General features: G+C 55.5%; 1 protein-coding gene across 2 annotated transcripts in view; it reads left to right on the top strand.

The window, feature by feature from the left end:
• ALPK3 (alpha kinase 3) overlaps positions 1-21,791 on the top strand; it is a gene marked incomplete at its 5' end in the record, with an annotated part of 39,937 nt that overhangs the window by 11,663 nt on the left and 6,483 nt on the right. For both annotated transcript variants that reach the window (XM_084268384.1, XM_084268383.1), the window contains 4 exons: positions 1,094-1,215; positions 12,635-12,752; positions 14,028-15,057; positions 19,180-21,046. In XM_084268384.1, the coding sequence (XP_084124510.1) occupies positions 1,094-1,215; positions 12,635-12,752; positions 14,028-15,057; positions 19,180-21,046 (3,137 nt within the window). The remainder of the gene's footprint in view (positions 1-1,093; positions 1,216-12,634; positions 12,753-14,027; positions 15,058-19,179; positions 21,047-21,791) is intronic.

Genomic DNA, 21,791 nt, shown 5'->3' with positions numbered 1-21,791 from the left:
AATGTCTTTCACTGCTGAAAATGACCCAAACAGAGCTCCCAGCTGCCAGTTCTCCTGCAATATTTGCTGCTTCTAAAGTCCTTGCACTTGAAAACCTGGGGTCCCCTCTCCTGGTATCCGCGTGTAGTGTTTTAATTGCAGAGGGAATTAAAGGAGCTCTTCCCTTTCAAGAGCCCCAAAACACTATCCAAATGAAGACCCAGCTTGGAATTCATTCTTTTTTACATCTATTTAAGAAATCCTGGATCTTCTGGGGCCACTCTTGGTGCTGTTCCAAGGGGGTTGGCAGTGCTGTATGAATGCACTGCCTTGGTGCTGTCCTTGAATAGTGCTTAAGTGCCTGGAGAATGGAAGGGCCATTTCCATGAGCTTCACAGACTCTTCTGGCTGTTGGAATAGTTCTGGCTGCTTGTGTGTCCCATCCTGTTTGGGGTCAGTGCCTGCACTCAGAGTATGTAGTGTGGGTGCCCACCTGCAGCAGTGAGAGGTGAGACAGGGAGTGGGTGTCAGCATCACGTGCCATTCCTGAGCTCAGGAAGCTGCAAGCCAGGCTCAAAGGCTCCTTCAGCCACCTGCAGCACACAGCTTTCCTGAGGTCAGAGCTTCCAAAGAGGGCTGGTGTGTTCAGGAGGTGTGTTCAGGCCGTGCTTGGCCTGAAATGACCATGTGGAGCCTTCACAAGTGCAGCAGAATCCTGGACAGCAGAAGGACACTTGGAATACGAGGGGTGCAGCAGAGGGATGTGAAGCTGACTCTGTTAGGGTCTTTGAGCCCACAGGCTGATCAGAGGAATGTTCTGGTGTAATGGAGAGTTAAATTGGTTCATGATACTCATAACCCTGGTAGCCATGAGGGCAAGGCAAAGGGACTGTCACCCAAGTGGCACTTTAAACTGACAGAGTCACCTGAGGGGTGAAAAACCAGCCAGATACTCTGACACTGGACTGGACTCACCAGCAACCTGGTGGAGGGATGATGGGAGGGGCAAGAGGGCACTTCCAACAAAGCTTCTGAGAGGAGATGAGCTAGGAAAGGGACCCTTTGAGCCTTCTAGTCCTTTGCTCTCCTAAGAAATGCTTCTTGACTCTTGCAGGAGCACCTTCTGCGCCATCATTTCCCAGCTGACGGAGGAAACCCAACCGCTCTTTGAAACCACCATCCAGTCCCGGGCTGTGTCCCAGGACTCTGATGCTAAATTCACCTGCATAGTGACAGGTAACAGCCTCTGCACTGGGTAACCTGGGCCTGTCCCACCTGCTGCACTTGTGCTACTTCAACTCCACAGCAAGTGGTAACACTTCCACTGCTGCCAGGCTGCCAAGTAAAGGGGCAGCAACTGCATGGTGATTATGGGCTTTAAGTGATGGGGAGGGGGGAGTGGGGGGAAGACCTGAGGCTGCCAAGGGAGAAACCAGATGGGGTTTGACAAAAGCAAGTGGAGAGTCTGGCACCTGGGAAGGAATAACTGCTGGAATCAGGACAGGCTGGGGGTGACCTGCTGGAGAGGAGCTCTGTGGAGATGGACCTGGGGGTCCTGGTGGGTGACAGAGTGGCCATGAGCCAGCAGTGTGCCCTGGGGGCTGAGAGACACAATGGGATCCTGGGGGGCATCAGGAGGAGTGTGGCCAGCAGGTCACAGGAGGGGATCCTCCCCCTCTGCTCTGCCCTGGTCAGGTCCCACCTGGAGTGTTGTGTCCAGTTCTGGGCTCCCCGGGATAAAAAAGCCAGGGATCTCCTGGAGAGAGTCCAGAGGAGGCTACAGAGATGATGAAGGGCCTGGAGCATCTCCCCTCTGAGGAAAGGCTGAGTGAGCTGGGGCTGTTCAGCCTGGGGAGAAGAAGACTAAGGGGGGACCTTAATGTTTATCAATATCTTAAGTGTGGGATGCAGGGTAACTGGCCAGCCCCTTTTCAGTGTCTGTGGGGACAGGACAAGGGGCAATGGCTGCAAGTTGGAGCACAGGAAGTTCTGCACCAACATGGGGAAGAACTTTTCCCCAGTGAGGGTGAGGGAGCCCTGGGACAGGCTGCCCAGGGGGTGTGGAGTCTCCATCTCTGGAGAGGTTCCAGCCCCTTCTGGACACCAACCTGTGTGACCTGTCCCAGGGACCCTGCTCTGGCAGGGGGTTGGACCCCATGGGCTCTGGAGGTCCCTTCCAACCCCTGTGGTTCTGTGAACCTGAAGGCATGGTTTAACCCCACCTGGCAGCTGCTTGTCATGTCCCCCTCAGTGGGATGAGGGAGGGAATCAGAAGGGTGAAAGTGAGAGAGCTTGTGGGTTGAGATAAAGATGCTCTGCATGCATGGCTTTTGCTTCACCACTCAGACTAAGATAAGGAACTTGTTCCCCTTGTCCCATGGCAGGTGTGTGTTCAGCCATCCCCAGGAAATCAGGGCTCCAAGTGTGATGGTGACTTGGGAAGACAAATCCCATCACTCTACATGTGTCCCCCTCTCCTTCCCCCAGCTTTATGTGCTGAGCATGAGATCACATGGTGTGAAATATCCCTTTGGTCACTGGGGTCAGCTTCCAAACCTTTGGAGCACCCCCAGCCTGCTGCAGGTGGGGTGGCCTGAGGAGCAGAACAGCTCTTTGCTCTGTGAGCACTGCTCAGCAGGAAGGAAGACCTCTCTGTGTTAGCAACAGTTTCCAGGGCAAGCCCAAACTGTAGCCCCATGCTGGGCACTGTAACACAGCTAACTGCCCAAACCCCTGCCAAAACCAGCACACCTGACATCTCAAGGCACATTGAAGAGGAGAAACTGGAATATCCTGGTTACTGCTTGGGCCATCTACACTTGATTGTCCTAATCTCTGTTAATAATTCAGGAATATGCAGGTTTGAGGACTGAAGTTGTCATACCTGAGTCAGCTCTGCCCCTTTCCTGGCTGTAACAGTCAGAGGGCACCTGCCTCTGCATCAGGGTTTGGTACCCTCTGAAATGCCAGCTGAAGGCTCAGCTTGGGGAGGAGGGGGCTGGGCTGCTGAGAGGAGAAGGGGGGCTGAACCACTGAGGCATCCATGGTGTAAAGGCAAGCAGCTCCTCTGCTGAGGAGCTTTTGTCCTTCAAATATTGAGACTGACACCTTTCCCCCCCTCCCCTTACTATGTACTCACCACTCTGATCCTTCCTGGAGTTGCATGTGTTATTTGTTCCCACAGGTTACTCAGGGAGAGACATTACACAAGGCTGGAAGCTTTGCAAGGAGGAGGGTCTACCCAGTGAGCTCTGAGTCACAAGGACAGAGTCTTTCTTAAGATGTAGGAGCTCTTGTTTGCTTGTTAGAAACATGCTGTAAATAACCTGTCCAGCAGGAAACACTGAGCTTTGACTTCTTACATCTTCTCCTGTGGATTCCCTTGTCTTACAGGTCTGACTGTGTGAACTTGCAGGGATGCAACTGATACATTGATTTTATTGGTGCTTAAGGGCTTCTTGCTTCTAGGACAAAGGCCATGTCCCTCAGTGAGTTATTAGAAGATCTTTCCCCTTTCAAGTTTCCTAACAGCAAGAGCTTGATACACTGTGTAGTAGCATGGTGCTCACCTTTCTGCAAGCTGGGGCAGAGGCCAAAAGGCTTGTGGTGTTTAGATGTGCTGGGAAGTCCTGAGTAAGCAGATAAAATTGTCTCTTCCACCCTCCCACCCTCCCCCTCCCCTTTCTAAGGACATCTTGGGGGTCCTGCAGACCCATGCTGCTCACTGCAGAGACATGGGGAGCACTGCTCACCCTTGCAGAATTTCTCACCCTTCTTAAAGTTCTCAGTCCTGGCTTCTCTTGCTGGCTGAAGTCCTCACCAGTTGCACCTTAGGGTTGATAGTTCCCTCTAAGGAACTTGAATTTCCAGCAAAGTCCACATGATGCCATCAGCTCTGAGTGGGCTTTGTTGAGGTGAGGGGTGAGTCTGTGCTCTAGGTCCCCACTAGACTGGATGGCTGATGGGGTGGGAAGTGCCCTGCATGTGTGATGCCAACATGCTCAGCTTCCTCTCAAGAGGTGAGAAGAGAGATCAGCCTGGTGAATGCCATGTCTGTGTCCTTTCCAGCACCTCTCCTGGAACAGCTAGAGAAACTCTTCACTGTGTATTGTGCAGGACACATGTTGCCAAAGAGTAACCTCCTCTTCCTGTGCCAAAATCAACATGTCAACAGCTAGAGATGGGCATGCCCCATGGACACTTTGTAGCCCTTCCTGCAGTCCACCTGCCTCTCAGGAGGAAGGATGCTGCCTTCCAGTTTTGGGAGACCTGCTGGTGTTGAGCTGGTGTATCACACTGAGGTGAAACCATGACCTTGATACTGGTCTCACTTTCTCCTCAGTGAAAGAAAGTATCAAATGGACATCTTCAGCCTGTAGCAGTGTTTTGGACCAGGTGAACTTGGCTGGGGGTGTATTTGTGCACTTCAGTTGAACCTACCCAGGCAGAATTTTCATAGAAACACTGGAAAGCATCCTAGACCAGCTCCAGCAGCTGATCATCTCTGGCATGGGGTCATCCAGGGGCTCAGAGAGGAGCATGAGGTGGAAAGCAACCTCTGCCTGCAGAGTCTGAGGGGTGGTTCAGGTATCTCCCCCTGGCTCAGTGTTTTCAGTCAACTGGGGCACGTTTTGGTGTGAGAGGAAGTGCTGGCTGCACCCCTGGCCCCTGACCAGCATGGAACCAGCCCAGTCCCACTGCTGTGGCTGGAGGCCAGGGACACTCTGGTTCCTGGATGTGCAGGAGGCAAAGGGCAAACTGTCACCTGCTACTGTTTTGACTCTCAAGCTCCAAATACAGACACATGACCTACAATAACACCTTCATTCTTTTCTTTGCTGCTCCTTCACCAGGAAGGAGAGTTGCAGGGTGGTCCCACAGTGGTGATACCACTCACTGGGCCTGTCCTAGGAGGGCAGCAAGATGCAAGTGTTTGAGGACCCATCCTCTGACATGGGCTGGGTGATACAGGAGGGGGGAAAACAAGTAATTCCAGGAGAAGCAGGTTCCTGATCACAGAATCACAAGGTTGGAAAAGACCTTTGAAGATCATCAAGTCCAACCAATCCCATCCTAAGCTAAACCAGATCCCTGAGCCTCTCATCTACCCTTTTTTTAAACACATCCATGGATGGTGACTCAGCCCCTCCCTGGGCAGCCTGTGCCACAGCCCCACAACTCTGCCAGGGAAGAACTTTTCCCTCCCATCTGCTCTGACCCTGCCCTGGGGCAGCTTGAGCCCATTGCCCCTTGTCCCATCTCCTGTTCCCTGGCTGAAGAGACCATCCCCCACCTCTCTGCACCCTCCTGGCAGGGCAGTGGAGGTGGGGGGAAGGTCTCCCCTCAGCCTCCTCTTCTCCAGGCTGAACACCCCCAGCTCCCTCAGCTGCTCCTCAGAGGATTTGCCCTCCAGCCCCTTCCCCAGCCTGGTTGCCCTTCTCTGCACTCGCTCCAGGACCTCAATGTCCTTCTGATGGTGAGGAGCCCAGAACTGAACCCAGGACTTGAGGTGCAGCCTCACCAGTGCCCAGTCCAGGGGCACAATCCCCTCATCAGACCTGCTGGCCACACTATTTCTGCCACAAGTCAGGATGCCCTTGGCCTTCCTGGCCAGCTGGGCACACTGCTGGCTTATGTTCAGCCTGCAGTCACCCAACACCCCCAGGTCCTTCTCTGCCTGACAGCTCTCCAGCCAGTCTCCCCCAGCCTGTAGCGCTGCAGGGGGTTGTTCTGTCCCATGGGCAGCACTCTGCCCTTGGCCATGTTAAACTTCATCCCATTGGTCTCAGCCCATCGGTCCAGCCTGTTCAGATCCCTCTGCAGAGCCTCCCTACCCTCAGGCAGATCAACTCTTCCTCCCAGCTCAGTGTCATCTGCAGCTGATGCTCTTGGGTGGCTGCACAGACCCTCCTTTCCTACTGCTGCCTAGTTCTGCCAGCTGCTGGTGTCCCTGGTATGTCTGACTTGATTGTTTGGGGTCAAATCCTTCACCAGTGGTGACATGTTTTCTTATTTTAGACAAAATGAGTTCAGCCTTTGTTCTCTGAGATGTGAAAAAGGGAAGGAGAACATTTCCACTCACTGTGCAGTTTCTTACAGAGCAGAGTGTGCCCTGCTTCTCTGTGCCAAGTGTTCTCCTTAGTGGGTCCCTCAGCACTTCAGGATCTCAATGTTCATCACAGACCCTTCCCAGTGAGTGGATATTGAGCTCTCCTCTTCAGAGAGGGGCCCTTATGGGAGTTGCTACTACAAGGGTTTTACTGCTCAGTCATTTCTGTGTAGTGCTGCTTGGGAAGGAGATGAAATGTCAGGGCTGGGATGAAGGGCTGAAGGGCCCTGGGGCTGGAGTTACTTATCAGAGAATGAGGCCAGCTGGGAGAGGTGAGGGCTGGATCTCTGGTCTAGGCCATTGTATGTCAGTACCAGGTCCTGCCAGCAGCTCTTCAGCCCCATTTCATTCCTCCTGAGGCTGGTTCAACCCCTCCAACCCACCTACCCAAATCACAGCATCTCAGAGTTATCACAGAGTCACCAGGTTGGAAAAGCCCTTTAAGCTCATCGAGTCCAACTGTCCCTGTCCTGTGCTGACCCAGATCCCTGAGCACCTCATCTCCCCTCTGTTAAACACACCCAGGGGTGGGGACTCAGCCCCCTCCCTGGGCAGCCTGTGCCACAGCCCCACAACTCTGCCAGGGAAGAACTTTTCCCTCCCATCTGCTCTGACCCTGCCCTGGGGCAGCTTGAGCCCATTGCCCCTTGTCCCATCTCCTGTCCCCTGGCTGAAGAGACCATCGCCCACCTCTCTGCACCCTCCTGGCAGGGCAGTGGAGGTGGGGGGAAGGTCTCCCCTCAGCCTCCTCTTCTCCAGGCTGAACACCCCCAGCTCCCTCAGCTGCTCCTCAGAGAATTTGCCCTCCAGCCCCTTCCCCAGCCTGGTTGCCCTTCTCTGGACTCGCTCCAGGACCTCAATGTCCTTCTGATGGTGAGGAGCCCAGAACTGGACCCAACACTCAAGGTGCAGCCTCACCAGTGCCCAGCCCAGGGGCACAATCCCCTCATCAGACCTGCTGGCCACACTATTTCTGCCACAAGCCAGGATGCCATTGGCCTTCTTATGGAATGATTTGAGTGGGAAGGGCCCTCAAAGCCTCCAGTGCCCCCCCTGCCACGGGCAGCAACACACCCTCCCAGCCCAGGGTACCCCAAGCTCCATCCAACCCAGCCTTGAACCCTGCCAGGGATGCAGGGGCAGCCCCAGCTTCTCTGGGCAGCCTGTGCCAGGGCATCCCCATGCTCCCAACAAAGAATTTCTTCAATATATCGAAGCTAAACCTGCCCTTGTGCAGTTCAAACCCATTCCCCCTTGTCCTAGCACAACACTCCTGATAAACTGCCCATCTCCAGCTTTCCTCCAGCCCACTTTGGGGACTGGAAGTGGCTCTGAGGTCTCCCCAGAGCCTTCTCTTCTCCAGGCTGAACCAGCCTAAGTCTCTCATCCTGTGTCCAGAGCAGAGAAGCTCCAGCTGGTGGATCATCTCTGTGGCTTCCTCGGCACTCGCTCTGAGAGGTCCATGTCCTTCTTGTCTTGGGGACCCCTGAGCTGGATGCAGCACTGTGTGGGGGGTGTGTGTGTGTCTCTCTCCAGAGCAGAGGGGCAGAATCATCTTCCTTGACCTGCTGTTCATGCTGCTTTTAAAGCACCCCAGGATCCCATCAGCTTTCTTGGCCCCTGGGGCACACGATTTCAGCTTCACCTCATTGCTTTAAACAGAGGGTCTCTTTCCCTGGCTCATTTTGGGTAGCTCTTGCAAGAGCTGTTATGGATAGGGTCACTAAAGCTTTTAACAGCTTTTGGGGAAGAAGAATGGTTAAGCTAAACCTGGTGATGTCCATGAAGAAAGACCCTTGCTCAGAGAAGTCCCTGGGGGTCTGTGGTCATCGCGCGGGAGCAATGCTTCCAGCCAAGGAGCTTGCTGGGCTCCCAGATGTGCAGGGGGCTCCTGCCCCCCTTCCCCAGGCACAGCCAGCACCCCATGGTCTGTGCCTGCAGGGTGCTGGCTGGGGAAGGCAGATGAGCATCTGCTGGCACTTCTCCAGCTGCACAGGGTGCCTGGGGGAGCGACAGGTTTCGGAAGGGTGAGGGTCTGGTGTAGGAATGGGCTCTGTCTCAGAGCCTGGTTGTGTGATGGGTGGGCACCCAGCATAGAGCCACCCCATCCCTCCCACAACTGGCCCCTTGGGACAGTCAGACAAGCTACAGCTGTACCAGGAGTGATGCCTGCCCCTGGGACCAGGAGAAGGTTAGCTGCTCTGCAGATGGATGCAGCTCCCAGCAGCTCCCCCTCCCCAGGGCGGAGCACAGGGCATGCCAGGGAGCCTTGTCCCTGCGCAGGCATCTCTCCAGCCCCTGCCTGGCTCTGGTTACAGCCCCTGGGGAGGGACAGCTGGTGTTCAGAGGCAGCTGGGGCCACTGTTTCAGCCCAGGAAGCTCTTCAGCATCCCTCTGCCTGCAGGCTGCCTGTAGCTCCCTTGTTGCTGCAGGCTGGAGCGTGTCAGCCACCGCTACCCCCTAGTTGCCTGGGCTGGGCTGGGCTGGTGGTTGCCCTTGGTAGGGAGCAGGTAGCCTCAGGGACACCCAAGGACACAACTGAGCCAGAGCAAAGGGAGCTTAGGTGTAACAGCCTCCAAACCCACCCATCCCCCCCCCCCAAAAAAAAAGCAGCTACAGAAACTGCAGCTCTTTCTGGTGGTTGTCAGTTGGGAATGGGAATCAGCTGCAGAGGCCCCAGGGGGACATCACAGGGCTTCTCCAAAACCACATACTCCTGCAGTTTCTGGAATGAAGAGCTGTGATTGCTGTTTGCAGGGTGTTAGGAAGATCTGCCTGCTGGCTCCCTGTGTTATGGACCTCCTGAAGGTCTCCTCTGTGGAACAGCCCTTGGGATGAGTAGGATTGCTCTGGGCAAAGTGTGTTTTGTTTCTCATTCCTGGAGGAGAAAGAAACCACTTAGAGGCTCATCCAGCCCAAGGTCCTGCTGCCACACATGGCCAGCAGCTATGGAAAGTATAAATAGCAGCACAGAACCTTGCTGATCCCTTTGTGACTTCCTCCAGTGAGGAGTTTAGGGGTCATTTGCTTCATCCCCAAGTACAGCTGGCTGAGGGGGGAGACCAGTGGATGTTGTCTACCTTGACTTTGGCAAAGTTTTTGGACACCATCTCCCATAGCATCCTCCTAGGCAAGCTTAGGGAGGGTGGGTTTGATGAGGGGACAGTGAGGTGGGGTGAGAGCTGGCTGAAGGGCAGAGCCTGGGGCGTTGTGATCAGCAGCACAGGGTCTAGTTGGAGGCCTGTAGCCAGTGGTGTGCCCCAAGGGTCAGCACTCAGGCCAGTGTTATCCAACACCTTCATCAATGACCTGGACAGGGGACAGAGAGTACCCTTGGCAAGTTTGCTGGTGAAACCAAAACTGGGAGGAGTGGTGGACACACCAGGAAGCTGTGCTTACCATTCAGAGAGATCCAGACAGTCTGGAGAGTCAGGCAGGCAGGAACCAAGTGAAATTCAGCAAGGACAAGCATAGGGTCCTGCACCTCAGGAGGAAGAACCAGTATAGGGTAGGGGCTGACCTGCTGGGAAGCAGCACTGTGTGGAAGGACCTCAGAGTCCTGGTGGGTAACAGGGTCTCCATGACCAGCAGTGTATCCTCATGGCCAAGAAGGTCCATGGGACCTGGCTGCATTGAGAAGAGGGTGGCTGGGATTGAGAGAGGTTCTCCTCCCCCTCTGCTCTGCTCAAGAAAGATAGGGCACTGCTGGAGAGAGTCCAGTGAAGGGTATGAGGATGATGAGGGCCCTGGAGAATCTCTGGTGTGAGGAAAGACTGAGGGAGCTGGAACTGGAGAAAAGAAGACTGAGAGGGGATCTCATCAGTACTTAGCAATATCTAAAGGGGGGTGTCAAGAAGATGGGGTCAGATGCTTCTCAGGGGTGCCCAGTGACAGGACAAAGGGCAATGGGCACAAACTGGAGCACAGGGAGGCCCATCTCAAAGTGAAGAAAAAATTCTTCACTCTGCTGGTGCCCAAGCCCTGGGACAGACTGCCCAGAGAGGCTGGGGAGTCTCCTTCTCTGGAGGGATCCCAAACCCACCTGGACACCATCCTGTGCCACCTGCCCCAGTTGATCCTGCTTTAGCAGGAGGTTGGACCAGGTGATCTCCAGAGGTCCCTTCCAACCTCTGCTATTCTGTGTGATCTGAGGACTTGGCACTTCTGCTAGGAACTGATTTGGGGGGGGGGGGGGGTCGGGCAGAGCAGCAGCCTGTGGTGAGATGGGCACTGAGGGGAAGTTGGAGACCCTTCCATGATGGGCTTCAGGGAAGAGTCCTGACAGGGCTCCCTGCAGAAGAGGAATGAGGCACAACAGAAAGCCAAAACTGCAGGTGGCAGCAGTGGGTGGGAGAGATGTCCAGGCAGCGAGTGGGGTAGGTGCAGAGGCAGCAGCCCAACACAACCCAGCTGAGGCTGGAGCTCTCTTATTTCCTACTCAGCAGAGTAGGAGATGTCAGTAAGGTCCAAAGAGATTGGAATCAGATGTAGAGTGTGGGGGTGTCTGGGCTGTGGGCTGCCACTGGTGGAGGAGGAGGAGGAAGTGAAATTCCTGAGATGATTTCCTCAAGCCTGTCTAGGGCAGCAGGCTGAGTCCCTTGCAGGGCCAGAGGACACCAGAGAAGCTCAAAGAGCAAGGGGATGGGACAGGGGGTGTGTAGAACAAGCAGATGGGAGTAAGGGGGACCAAGTGATACACCAGGAGATGGGGCATGTGCTGCTTTTCTGAGCGAGGGAGTTATGAATCCCCCAAAGCCAGGGGAAATTCCTGCTGATGAGTCTCTGTCACTCCTGCTATGGGACTTTCACAGGAGCAGGTTTAAACTGGGCCCAGGCACTGGTACTGGCTCCCAGCACCTCTGGTCCTAGCAGGACACTTCTTACCCTGGAGCTCAAACTCATCCTGGCCAGCCCTGAAACCTGTGGGTCAGCCCCTTGGGAGTATCTGGGGTAGGTAGGCAGTGCCCTGTGCCTGCCCCCTCTCATGTGAGCCATCAGGTCTGGAGGCTTTGGATGTTCCTGGAGAGCCCTGGCTGCCCCTTAACAGAGCTGTCCATGGGTGCTGACCCATGGGAGAGCCCTGGCTGGCCCTTAGCAGAGCTGTCCATGGGAGCTGTCCCATGGGAGAGCCCTGGCTGGCCCTTAGCAGAGCTGTCCATGGGTGCTGACCCATGGGAGAGCCCTGGCTGGCCCTTAGCAGAGATATCCATGGGAGCTGACCCATGGGAGAGCCCTGGCTGGCCCTTAGCAGAGATATCCATGGGAGCTGACCCATGGGAGAGCCCTGGCTGGCCCTTAGCAGAGATATCCATGGGAGCTGACCCATGGGAGAGCCCTGGCTGGCCCTTAGCAGAGATATCCATGGGAGCTGACCCATGGGAGAGCCCTGGCTGGCCCTTAGCAGAGATATCCATGGGAGCTGACCCATGGGAGAGCCCTGGCTGGCCCTTAGCAGAGCTGTCCATGGGAGCTGACCCATGGGAGAGCCCTGGCTGGCCCTTAGCAGAGATATCCATGGGAGCTGACCCATGGGAGAGCCCTGGCTGGCCCTTAGCAGAGCTGTCCATGGGTGCTGACCCGTGGGGTGGTGGGGGGCTGCTGGTGGTGAGCAGTGTTCCCAACTCCTTCACTTCAGCAGCACAGAAAGCCATGGGGCATTGCAGGAGAGAAGGTTTGGATATGTCCCTTGGGTCTTCCAACAACTGTTGAGTGAATCAGCTCAAGAGGAGGCATGATGTGACCACTGAAACCTGTGTCCCTTGCCCTTAGGGGCAGCGTGGCTGTGCCAGCAGCCCTGTGTGAAGCACAGGAACCCATGCTGACCACTGCCTCCAGCATTTTCCCCCTGGAAACAGCTCTTACTCTGAGGTAGAGCTGCCACAGTTGGGAGAGGAGAGCTGTGGCTAGCTTTGGTCCATGTGGGGCACTCCCAATCCACATCCTGACCCTGATAGGCGGTGGGGAACGTGGCTGCGTTCCCAGCCTGCTGGCCAGCCAGTCACACACATCATGATGTCACTCTACTGAAAAGGCAGGTGACATCTGTTGTCAAGTGACATTTGTAGGACACCAAGCTGGCTGTGATGCAATCAAGGTTGTTTCTGTTCAATGGAAACTTTGGGATCACCTTACAGGCTGTGACACGTGGCGACACGCTGCGAGCTCCATGGAGGGGCGACCGCCTTGTTTCTAACCTTAGCCTCAGGCTCTGCAAAACATGTCTCTTCACATAAAAGTGTCAGGCTGCTCACCTTCTCCTCCCAGCCAGTGTCACAGGAGAGGATCATCGTGTGATCTTGTTCCCCTCTGGTCAGGAATGAAGCGCTGAGATTTTTTTTTTTTGCTCCAAAATAGCCCCATTCCCAGGAGTGAGAAAAGACTTGGACGAGCCCACCAGCTTTTCCACTCACAATACTTCTCCTGCTGTGCAATCTAAAGAATGCCCTGAGCCCAGAATAACCCCTATCCTATTCTGCTCTTGATACCTTGTCCCCAGGGGACCAGGCTGGGATGTTTCACACCCTGCTGTACCATCTCCTCCCCCAGGGTACCCGCAGCCGGAGGTGACGTGGTACAAGGATGACGAGGAGATGGATCGCTACTGTGGCCTCCCCAAGTATGAGATCCTCCGCCACGGGAACCGCCACACCCTGCAGCTGTACAAGTGAGTAGAGGGGCTGGATTCGGTGATGGGAGCTCTACAAGTGAGTAGAGAAGTTGGGTTTGGGGATGGGAGCTCTCAGTGTGCTTCCAGCACTTGGAGGAACTGGCTGGCAGCAGGGATCTCCCCACCAGCACCCGTGCTGGCCCTTTCTGCTCCCCGTTGTGATGTTCCTGGCTATGCCTTCCCCTCCAGCTCTTGGCTCTGATGACTCACAGATCATCACATCAGGATGGCTGCCTGGAAGGAAGAAGAAGGTCAGGAGAAATCCCTCTCTCTGGAGCCTTCCAGTGCTGGTAGCAGCTTGTGCTATGGCTGCACCAGGCAGGAGCTGAGTGTTAGGGCTGGGCAAAGGGGAGCACAGGCACAGGCTGCCTCCAGCATGATGGTCCAGGGAATCAGGCAAGGACAAGGACAGAAAGAGTCCACAGGAGTATCATGAGCAAGGGCAAAGAGGGGAACAGGCTGCAGCCTTGCCCCAGGAGGGCTATTCCTAGCTCTCCCCATGAAGTCAGGGAAGGGCTGCTTTGACGCTCAGCTGATGGAGCCAAGGGCTTTGTTCAGCCCTGGCTACCAGCTGCTTTTAACATTAAATAAGGACTGTGTTTCCGGAGAGCCAGCCACACCGTGTGCCCAGCAAGCAGAGACCTGTCACACCTCAGCTCCTGGATTTGGGATGTCAGACAGGTGTAGCACTGTCTGAAAGTGCTGGTAGTCCTGTCATCCTCATGCTTCTAGCCTGGGCTCTTCTGCTGCCCCAGCTGAGCTCCAGGTTTCTGTCAGAGGCTGGCTCACCTCTCGCAGCAGCAGGGATCTCTGTGGGCCAGGCATCCCCAAGGGGTGACAGCAGAGACAGCATGCAGGTGCTTGTGCTGGTGCCTGTGAAATGAGGTGGGAAGGCTTTGGTAAGGCAGTAGGGTAGAGGAAGAACAGAAATGTCATGTAGGCTGTGAAGAGCTGAGAGAAGATACTGCAGAGGAATGTGGCCAAGAACAGTCAGGAAGCCTGGTGCTACCTGTTCCTCCTCCACCTCAGCCCAGGGGAGACCCAGGCACTAATTTAGTGCTCAACATGCCTATCTGCTAGTCCTCAGAATAGGCAGAGCCCAGGGAGGGAGACCAACCCCAGGCCTCCAGATCTACTGTGGGCACCTCAAGGGCCACGTCTTCATCTTCTGGCCCCTCTGGAGCAAGAAGTGGGGGAGCGTGCGTGCCGGTGTGCCCAGCAGTAGTGCCTGGGGAGGATGGGCAGGTCTCACACAGAGCTTTTGGTTTCCAGGTGCCAAGAGGAAGATGCAGGCATTTACCAGGCCTCAGCTAGAAATAACAAAGGCATCGTGTCCTGCTCTGGCGTGCTGGAAGTGGGAACCATGACGGAGTTCAAGATCCATCAGAAGTGGTTTGACAAAATTAAGAGGAAAGCGGAAGAAAAGCTCCGAGAGATAGAACAGGGCAAGAAACGAGGGAAGGAGAACGTGGAGGTGGAGAAGTTGCAGGGAATGAGCCCGGATCGGCTCCAGAGAAAGAGGAGGCTGGCCAGGGATCTGAATCTCCGGCCCGGCGCCTCCTCGTGGGAGAAGGATGCAGCAAAGGTGCACGTTGCTGATTCCCAGTCCAGACTGCAGGAGGATATCACTGAGCCCAGGGAGCAGCCTGTCAGTGTGATGACAGGCTTCCCAAACAAACTGATAGCACCCTTGAAGGCAGAGGTGACCACCAATGGAGATGCCTCTTTAGAGAGCGTGGAGGAGAACGGGAACGGCTTTCTCGCCTACCTCTACGAGACGGTGGAGGACCTGGCAAGCAAGCCCATTGTCAAAGACTCTGCAGCTAAAAAGAAGAAGAAGGTGGAGGATCCTCCAGCAGCAAAGCAGGAGGTGTCCAAGAAAGAAGAGAGCGGGCGAGACAAGGCCAAGCCTTCCTCAAACCCAAGGTTTGCCCCTCCCGTCCCCTTGCGCAGGAACGCGCGTTTGAGGCTGGAGAGTGGTCAAGAGATGGAAACCAGTCCCAAAGTCAAAGAGCCTGGGAAAGCTGTGACTCAGGACACTAAAATCAATGGCAGTGTGCACTTCTCTCTGAAGGAGATGTATTTTGATAAGCATGAGAAGCCGGTGGTGGGGAAGGAAGAGGAGAAAGCCAAGGAAGAGGATGTGAGCAAATCTACCCTGCAGCCTGTGGCGGTCGGTGCACAGAGAGAGGATGTTCCTTCATCCTCAGAGGTGGTGGAGGCAGGATCTGTGCCATCCAAGGAACAGAGAGGCCAGCACCAAGCACAGAAGTCAGAAGGAAACAAAACCACCAGTCCAGAGGTAACTAGGACAGAAAGCAGCCAGCACACAGGTTGCAGTAAGGTTGTGTTGTGGCATCGGCACTGGGAGCCTCTGTGTGTTCCACGGGAGCTGCTGCTGAGGCTTTGTAGTGCTCCACTGGCAAAAGCACAGAGGAAAAAGGCTTGCAGGGCTCTTGCAGGGCTCTTGCAGGGCTCTGTGCACCCAGACAGCAGAGCAGAGCTTGCAGCCCATCCCCAGATAAATGTCAGGCGAGGTGGCGAGGAGAGATGTACGTCAGGGCGCTGGGGCCGAGCAGCTGGTCTCCCGTGGCCTGGGGCGGGCGCTGAGCTCTCCTGTTTAATCTGCAGGCTGACCTCATGCAGAAATGTTTCCAAATCAGTTAAGCAGGGAGCACTGAATGGGTATTTATAGCTGGGGGGTGGCTGCCTGGTGCACATGACAGGCAGCGAGACCGATGACATCTGGCCTGAGTCGCAGCCGGGTTTGAATCACAGAATCCCAGACTCACAGGGGTTGGAAGGGACCTCCAGAGCCCATGGGGTCCAACCCCCTGCCAGAGCAGCTCCCCAGCTCATATTGCACAGGTGGGTGTCCAGATGGGTCTTGAATATCTCCAGAGAAGGAGACTCCACACCCCCTGGGCAGCCTGTCCCAGGGCTCCCTCACCCTCACGGGGGAAAAGTTCTTCCCCATGTTGCTGTGGAACTTCCTGTGCTCCAACTTGCAGCCATTGCCCCTTGTCCTGTCCCCACAGACACTGAAAAGGGGCTGGCCAGTTCCCCCTGCATCCCACACTTCAGATATTGATAACCACTGATCAGATCCCCTCTCAGTCTCTTCTCTCCAGGCTGAACAGCCCCAGCTCACTCAGCCTTTCCTCACAGGGGAGATGCTCCAGGCCCTTCATCGTCTCCGTAGCCTCCTCTGGACTCTCTCCAGGAGATCCCTGGCTTTTTTATCCCAGGGAGCCCAGCACTGGACACAACACTCCAGGTGGGGCCTGACCAGGGCAGAGCAGAGGGGGAGGATCCCCTCCCATGAGCACAGCGTGCCCGCTGCACCCCACAAGCTGTGCCACTGCCAGGGCAGGGCATTGAATTTTGTTTACACTGCAACGTGTATACAGTAGTTCTCAGCTATTTTTTTGGCTCTTCCCCTCTTGGAAAAATCGCTGTTGCAGGACTCATTGTGGTGGTGATGCAGCGCCAGGACACAGCACCTGCTCCTGACCCTCACCCCATCTTTAAGTCAACTTCTATTTTGGTCTCTTAACCTGAAGCATTTTCCATGAAAACGTTGGACTAGAAGCCACCAGTCTTTTATTTTATCCTCTTTTCTCCTCCTTTTTTCCTTTAACCACCCCTTCAATGGTAAAGGGTTATCTGAGTCCAATTCATGGGTGCCACCAGGATTTGGCACTTTGAGCTATGGTAGGTGGGTGCTTTGAGTACAGACCAAGGCTGTTCAGAGGAGGCACTCTGGCTTATCTACAGATAATCCAAATCCTTTAGGATGTGGAAATACCTGTCATATTTAAAGTGGGACTGCTGGGTGCTCCAGTGGGAAAACTTCTAGATTTCTCTTAGGTAGGAACACCACTTCCCAGTGGTGGAACAGAAAGAAACCCACAGTGGAGTGGACATCTGAGTCCTGGACTCCCCACAGCACAGTGCCCTGAACCCATCTTTAACCTGACCCATCACATACTGCGGCAGGAATCACTGCGGGGTGTGTGTGAGCCCATTGCTTTGCCAGAGCAATTTGTTTCCTCCCTCTCTGCTCAGTTTTAGGCCCCTTGCTCTTCAAGGAGGGTGGGAAGTGTTGCTGTGAAGCAGCCAAGCTTAGGCTCTCATCCCCTGAGCCTTTGACATGCAGTCAAGGTATTTTCCTCTTCAAAAACCCACTCACAGAGGGAAACCTGCATCTTGTCAGCTGGTGTGCCTTTGAGCCCACAAAAAGGGAATGCTTTTGATTTGAATTTGAATGCTTCAGCTAGTTGGGGATGCTGGGGAAAGCTTTTCTCAGGCTTTTGTGTGACCCAATAAGCTATTTTAAAGCTCTTTAAAGCTGACTCCAGGCTGACTTGAGGATATTTTCACTCCCCAGGACACGGGTTGCTTGTCATTTCCTTGTTTAATCTTTTCTTTAAACAAGACAGGGTCGTAGCACCAGTGTTTTCCTGCCTGTGGGACCTTATTTGGCCTCATGCTCAGAACTTCTCCTTTCAGATGGATTTATCTGTAGGAGAAGGGCTTTGCAAAACCCCCAGACTATAGCCAGGCTCTGAACATCCTCAGGCACAAGAGCAGAGAAGAAAGTGGATCTGTGTGATGGTCACTCTTGCCTAACTTTGATTGTTTTATTCGGTTTCTTTTTGGTGCCCCTAGTTTGAGTGGTTTGCCATGACTTAAGGAGCAAAAAGCTTTCTTGAAAAGCTCCCAGAAAGCTTTGCTGAATAAGCTTTGGCTCTGCTGTGTGCATCCCCATCCCTTTCCATGACACACAGGGCCAAATGCTGCAGTAAACCCCAAGGGTTCTTCACTGCATGAAGCCCAGCAGTCTCCTAAAATCAACCCTTTCAAGCCTGAGGATGCTCTGTGATGTGACACTCAGCCCATCAAAGCAGCCTAGGCTGGAGGGGAGCAGCAGCAGGGACATGTGGGGTGCCTGTTCAGCCCTGTGAACTGGGGCCCTGCTTCTGCACACCCCCTGTGTGGAGACAGAAACTGCCTGGCCTGCAGCACCCTTTGGGGGCTGCCCAGGAAGCAGGTTCATGTTGTGTGCAGGGATGGCCCCATAATGCTGCATCCCTCCCCTTGGTCCTCTGATCCCCACACTGTGGTGCCTGCTGCTTGGGGAGGCCTGGAGACACCAGCCTTGCCTTGGCTTCTCCAAGCCCCTCAAAATCCAAAGTGGCACAAGATAGAAGGGCTGAGTGCTGCAGCTCTGCTTTCCCATGGGTCTCACTTTGGAGGCTTCAAGCTCAGGTGTTCAGAGACAATTCCTTAGCAGTAGATGGTCTGGATGGGAGGGGAACCTGTTGTGTGTGGTTCCCCTGCTGCTGCACTGAGCTGCATCAGCCATATCACTGCCTCTCCCCTCAGTCTTATCAACAAAAATAGACAGTGCCCCTTGGTTGCTGGGTGTTGCCAGCTCTCCTCAGGTTTGAAGCTGGGCTGGCTCAGCAGGCAGCTTGCTGACAGCTCTGCTTGGTGTGCAGCTGGAGTCAGAAACACCTTGAGCTTCCTGAATGTCAGAGGAGCAGCAGGGTTGGATAGTGCAGAGAACGTCAGGGGGGTGGTTCTGCTGTCAGTCATCTGGGCAGCCTCATCCAGAGAGCGTGTGACATCCCATCACCCCACCTCAGAGCCCAGATCCTGACATGCCCTTTGCCCCACCTCAGAGCCCAGATCCTGACATGCCCATTGCCCCCCAGATGGCAGCTGGGGTGTAGAAGGACCTGAGGGTGTTGGGTGACTGCAGGCTGAACATGAGCCAGCAGTGTGCCCAGGAAGGCCAGTGGCATCCTGGCTTGTATCAAAACCAGTGTGGCCACTAGGTCTGGGGAGGGGATTGTACCCCAGTACTGGGCACTGGTGAGGCTGCACCTCGAGTGCTGGGTCCAGTTCTGGGCTCCTCACCATCAGAAGGACATTGAGGTTCTGGAGTGAGTCTAGAGAAGGGCAACCAGGCTGGGGAAGGGGCTGGAGGGCAAATCCTCTGAGGAGCAGCTGAGGGAGCTGGGGGTGTTCAGCCTGGAGAAGAGGAGGCTGAGGGGAGACCTTCTCCCCACCTCCCCTGCCCTGCCAGGAGGGTGCAGAGAGGTGGGGGATGGTCTCTTCAGCCAGGGGACAGGAGGTGGGACAAGGAGCAATGGGCTCAAGCTGCCCCAGGGCAGGATCAGAGCAGATGGGAGGGAAAAGTTCTTCCCTGGCAGAGTTGTGGGGCTGTGGCACAGGCTGCCCAGGGAGGGGCTGAGTCCCCACCCCTGGGTGTGTTTAACAGAGGGGAGATGAGGTGCTCAGGGATCTGGATCAGCACAGGACAGGGATGGTTGGACTTGTTGATCTTAAAGGTCCTTTCCAACTGTGTGACTCTGATTCTGTGGTGCTGATTTCCTCTTCTCCTTGTTCTGACTAGGTGGTGGCAGCAGCAGCAGCAGCAGCAGCAGCGGGGCAGCCGGCTGGTGCCCTAAACCCTCAAGTGCCTGGTCCAACCCCAGCAACTGAGCAGCGAGCCAGTAAGTCAGAGGAGCTCAGGAGGGAGAAGCCTGTGTGCCAGGAGCCCAGGGGGGCTGGGAAAAGGGTGAATCCTCGGCTGAGGCCTCAGGAGCCACCAAAGCCACCAGCACCTTCTCCAGACCACGTGCAGTCCAGCAAAGAGCACCTTCCTCCTAGGAAGCAGGCAGAAGGACATTCCCATGCTCTGGAGAGCAGAGAAAGCCAACAAGGACTGTTAAATCAAGAGAACAAAAACCAAGGAGAGGAAAAGCCTTTGCTAAAGACAGGGAGTCCTCCAGAGCCTGGAGAAAACACTCCTCTTGAGCAAACCACACAGCAGAGAGCTGTCAAGGGTGAGGAGAGCAAAGAGGCAGGAGCGGAGCTGCCTGGGAGCCATCCCTGTGCAGAGGCAGGAGGGAGTGGTGCTGCAGAGCCACCTCCTGGGCCTGTGCACAGGGAGGCAGGAGGGACACCTCTGGGATATCAGGAGACTGAAACACCAGCTCCTGCTTCAGTTGGACTTGCCAAGGAGGAACCACCTCCCCCTTCTGCAGTGGGGGTGTCGGTGGCTCAGGAGGCAGCACCTGCGGCTCACGGCACCCCAGTGAGGGAGGCCAAAGCTGGAGAAGTCCCATCTGGAGCTCAGCTACCCCCTCCTGTGAGCAGAGAAACAGAAAGCAGGAAGGCAGATGGATCTGCCCCCCAGGAGCAGTTTTCAGCCAGCACCTCAAGGGAGGAGAGTGCCAAACCGGTGCCTGTGGGACCTCAGGGGGAGGAAGGAGACCACACGGCCACAGTTCCACCCCAGGAACCTGCTGCACCTTCAGGCACTTTTGAAGGAGGTGCTGAGGTTCAGCCACAAGTCCCACTGTCCCTCCCTAGCCCTGAGAGACCTCAGGAGATGTCTTTGGAGGAGAAGATGCAGCACAAAAACCTCGTTTCCTCCTTGAAGAACTATCTGCTGCTGCTTTTAAAAATGACAGATAGCAGCAAGGAGGCTGCAAAAGAAGACACTGACCCCAGGGAGGTGGAGCAGCCTGATGCAGAGGAAGCCATGCTCCCAGAGATAGGCATTGCAGGCCTCAGCCCCCGTACCTCTAGGAGAGTTTTGGAGAAGGTGCAAAACAATCAGCTCTTCCAGACAGCAGAGAACTTGCCCCTGACCCCCAGGACATCCAGGAGGATCACTGGCATGATTAATGAGGAGTTTGTTACGAGCAAGGAGATGCTGGCTGGCAGGCCTGTGCCACCAAGGAGACATACCCGGGCTGCTCTGGAGGCAGAGGGGCCCCCCCAGCTCTCTGTGCCCTCCATCGTGGTGGGCAGTGTGCCAGCAGCAGGGCCAGAGCAGCCTCCTGACAATACTTGTTCTGTCCCTCCAGCCAGCCCTGAGAAAGAGAGTCCTTGTGACCCTCTGGCAGTGCTACCTTGTGCCACACCGGAGGAGCTTGCTTCTGGGGCCCGGCGCAAGATATACCTGCCAAAAACCAAGCAGGTGGGGGAGGAAGAGGAGCCCCCCCCAGAAAGCCCAGGGCACCTGAGAAGTCCCAGCACTTCCCCACGGCAGGCCAGGAAGAGCCAGGCCCTGTTGCCTTCACCCACCCTGGCTCCATCCACTCCCTCTGAGCAGCGCTCACCAACCCTCACGAGGAAGATGGCCACCTTGGAGGTTCCCAAGCTGTATGAGGAGCCCACAGGGGATGGCACTGGTGACCATGAGGTCCCTGAAGATGCAAAGCCAGAGGCGCAGCCAGCAGAGTCCAAGAAAGCAAATAACCCATTTAAAGGTGAGGAAAGACAGGGAGGGGATTGTCCCTCTCTGCTCTGTCCTCCTGAGGTCCCAGCTGGAGTCCTGTGTCCAGAGCTGGGGCCCCAGTACAGGAAAGATGTGGGACTGGTGGAGAGGGGGCAGAGGAGCCATGGAGATGCTCAGAGGGCTGGAGCAGCTCCCCTATGGAGAGAGGCTGAGGGAGCTGGGCTGGTTCAGCCTGCAGAAGAGAAGGCTGTGGGGGGACCTCATTGCAGCCTTCCAGTCCCTGAAGGGAGCAGAGACACAGGAGGGGAATCAGCTTGTTAAAGGGCAGACAGGGGCAGGACAAGGGGGATGGGGTGAAGCTGAAGGAGGGAAGGGTTAGAGGAGATATTAGGGGGAAGTTCTTTGCAGAGAGAGTGGTGAGGGGCTGGAAGGGGCTGCCCAGAGAGGGGGTGGGTGCCCCATCCCTGGGGGTGTTCAAGGCCAGGTTGGATGGGGCCCTGGGCAACCTTGTGTAGCTCCAGGCCTGGAGATTGGTGTCCCTGCCTGTGGCAGGGGGTTGGAGCTCTGTGACCCTTGGGGTCCCTTCCAACCCATGCCATTCTATGATTTAATGAAAGAGGTAGTCTCCACAAAGCATGCTGCCTACAAGGGGAGCCTGGCTGACTCAGCCAGTGAGAGCCAGAGCGGGTCACAGGAGTTTTGTGCATCTGCAGGGTTTTCAGGCCATGTGAAAGCCAAAAGTCTGCCCCAAGACTCCTTCCCTAGAGCCAGGAGGG

This window comes from Gallinula chloropus (assembly GCF_964237585.1).
Source record: "Gallinula chloropus genome assembly, chromosome: 9".
Taxonomy (NCBI): domain Eukaryota; kingdom Metazoa; phylum Chordata; class Aves; order Gruiformes; family Rallidae; genus Gallinula; species Gallinula chloropus.
Note: the sequence above shows the minus strand (reverse complement) of the source record. Positions and strands in the feature narration are given on the sequence as shown.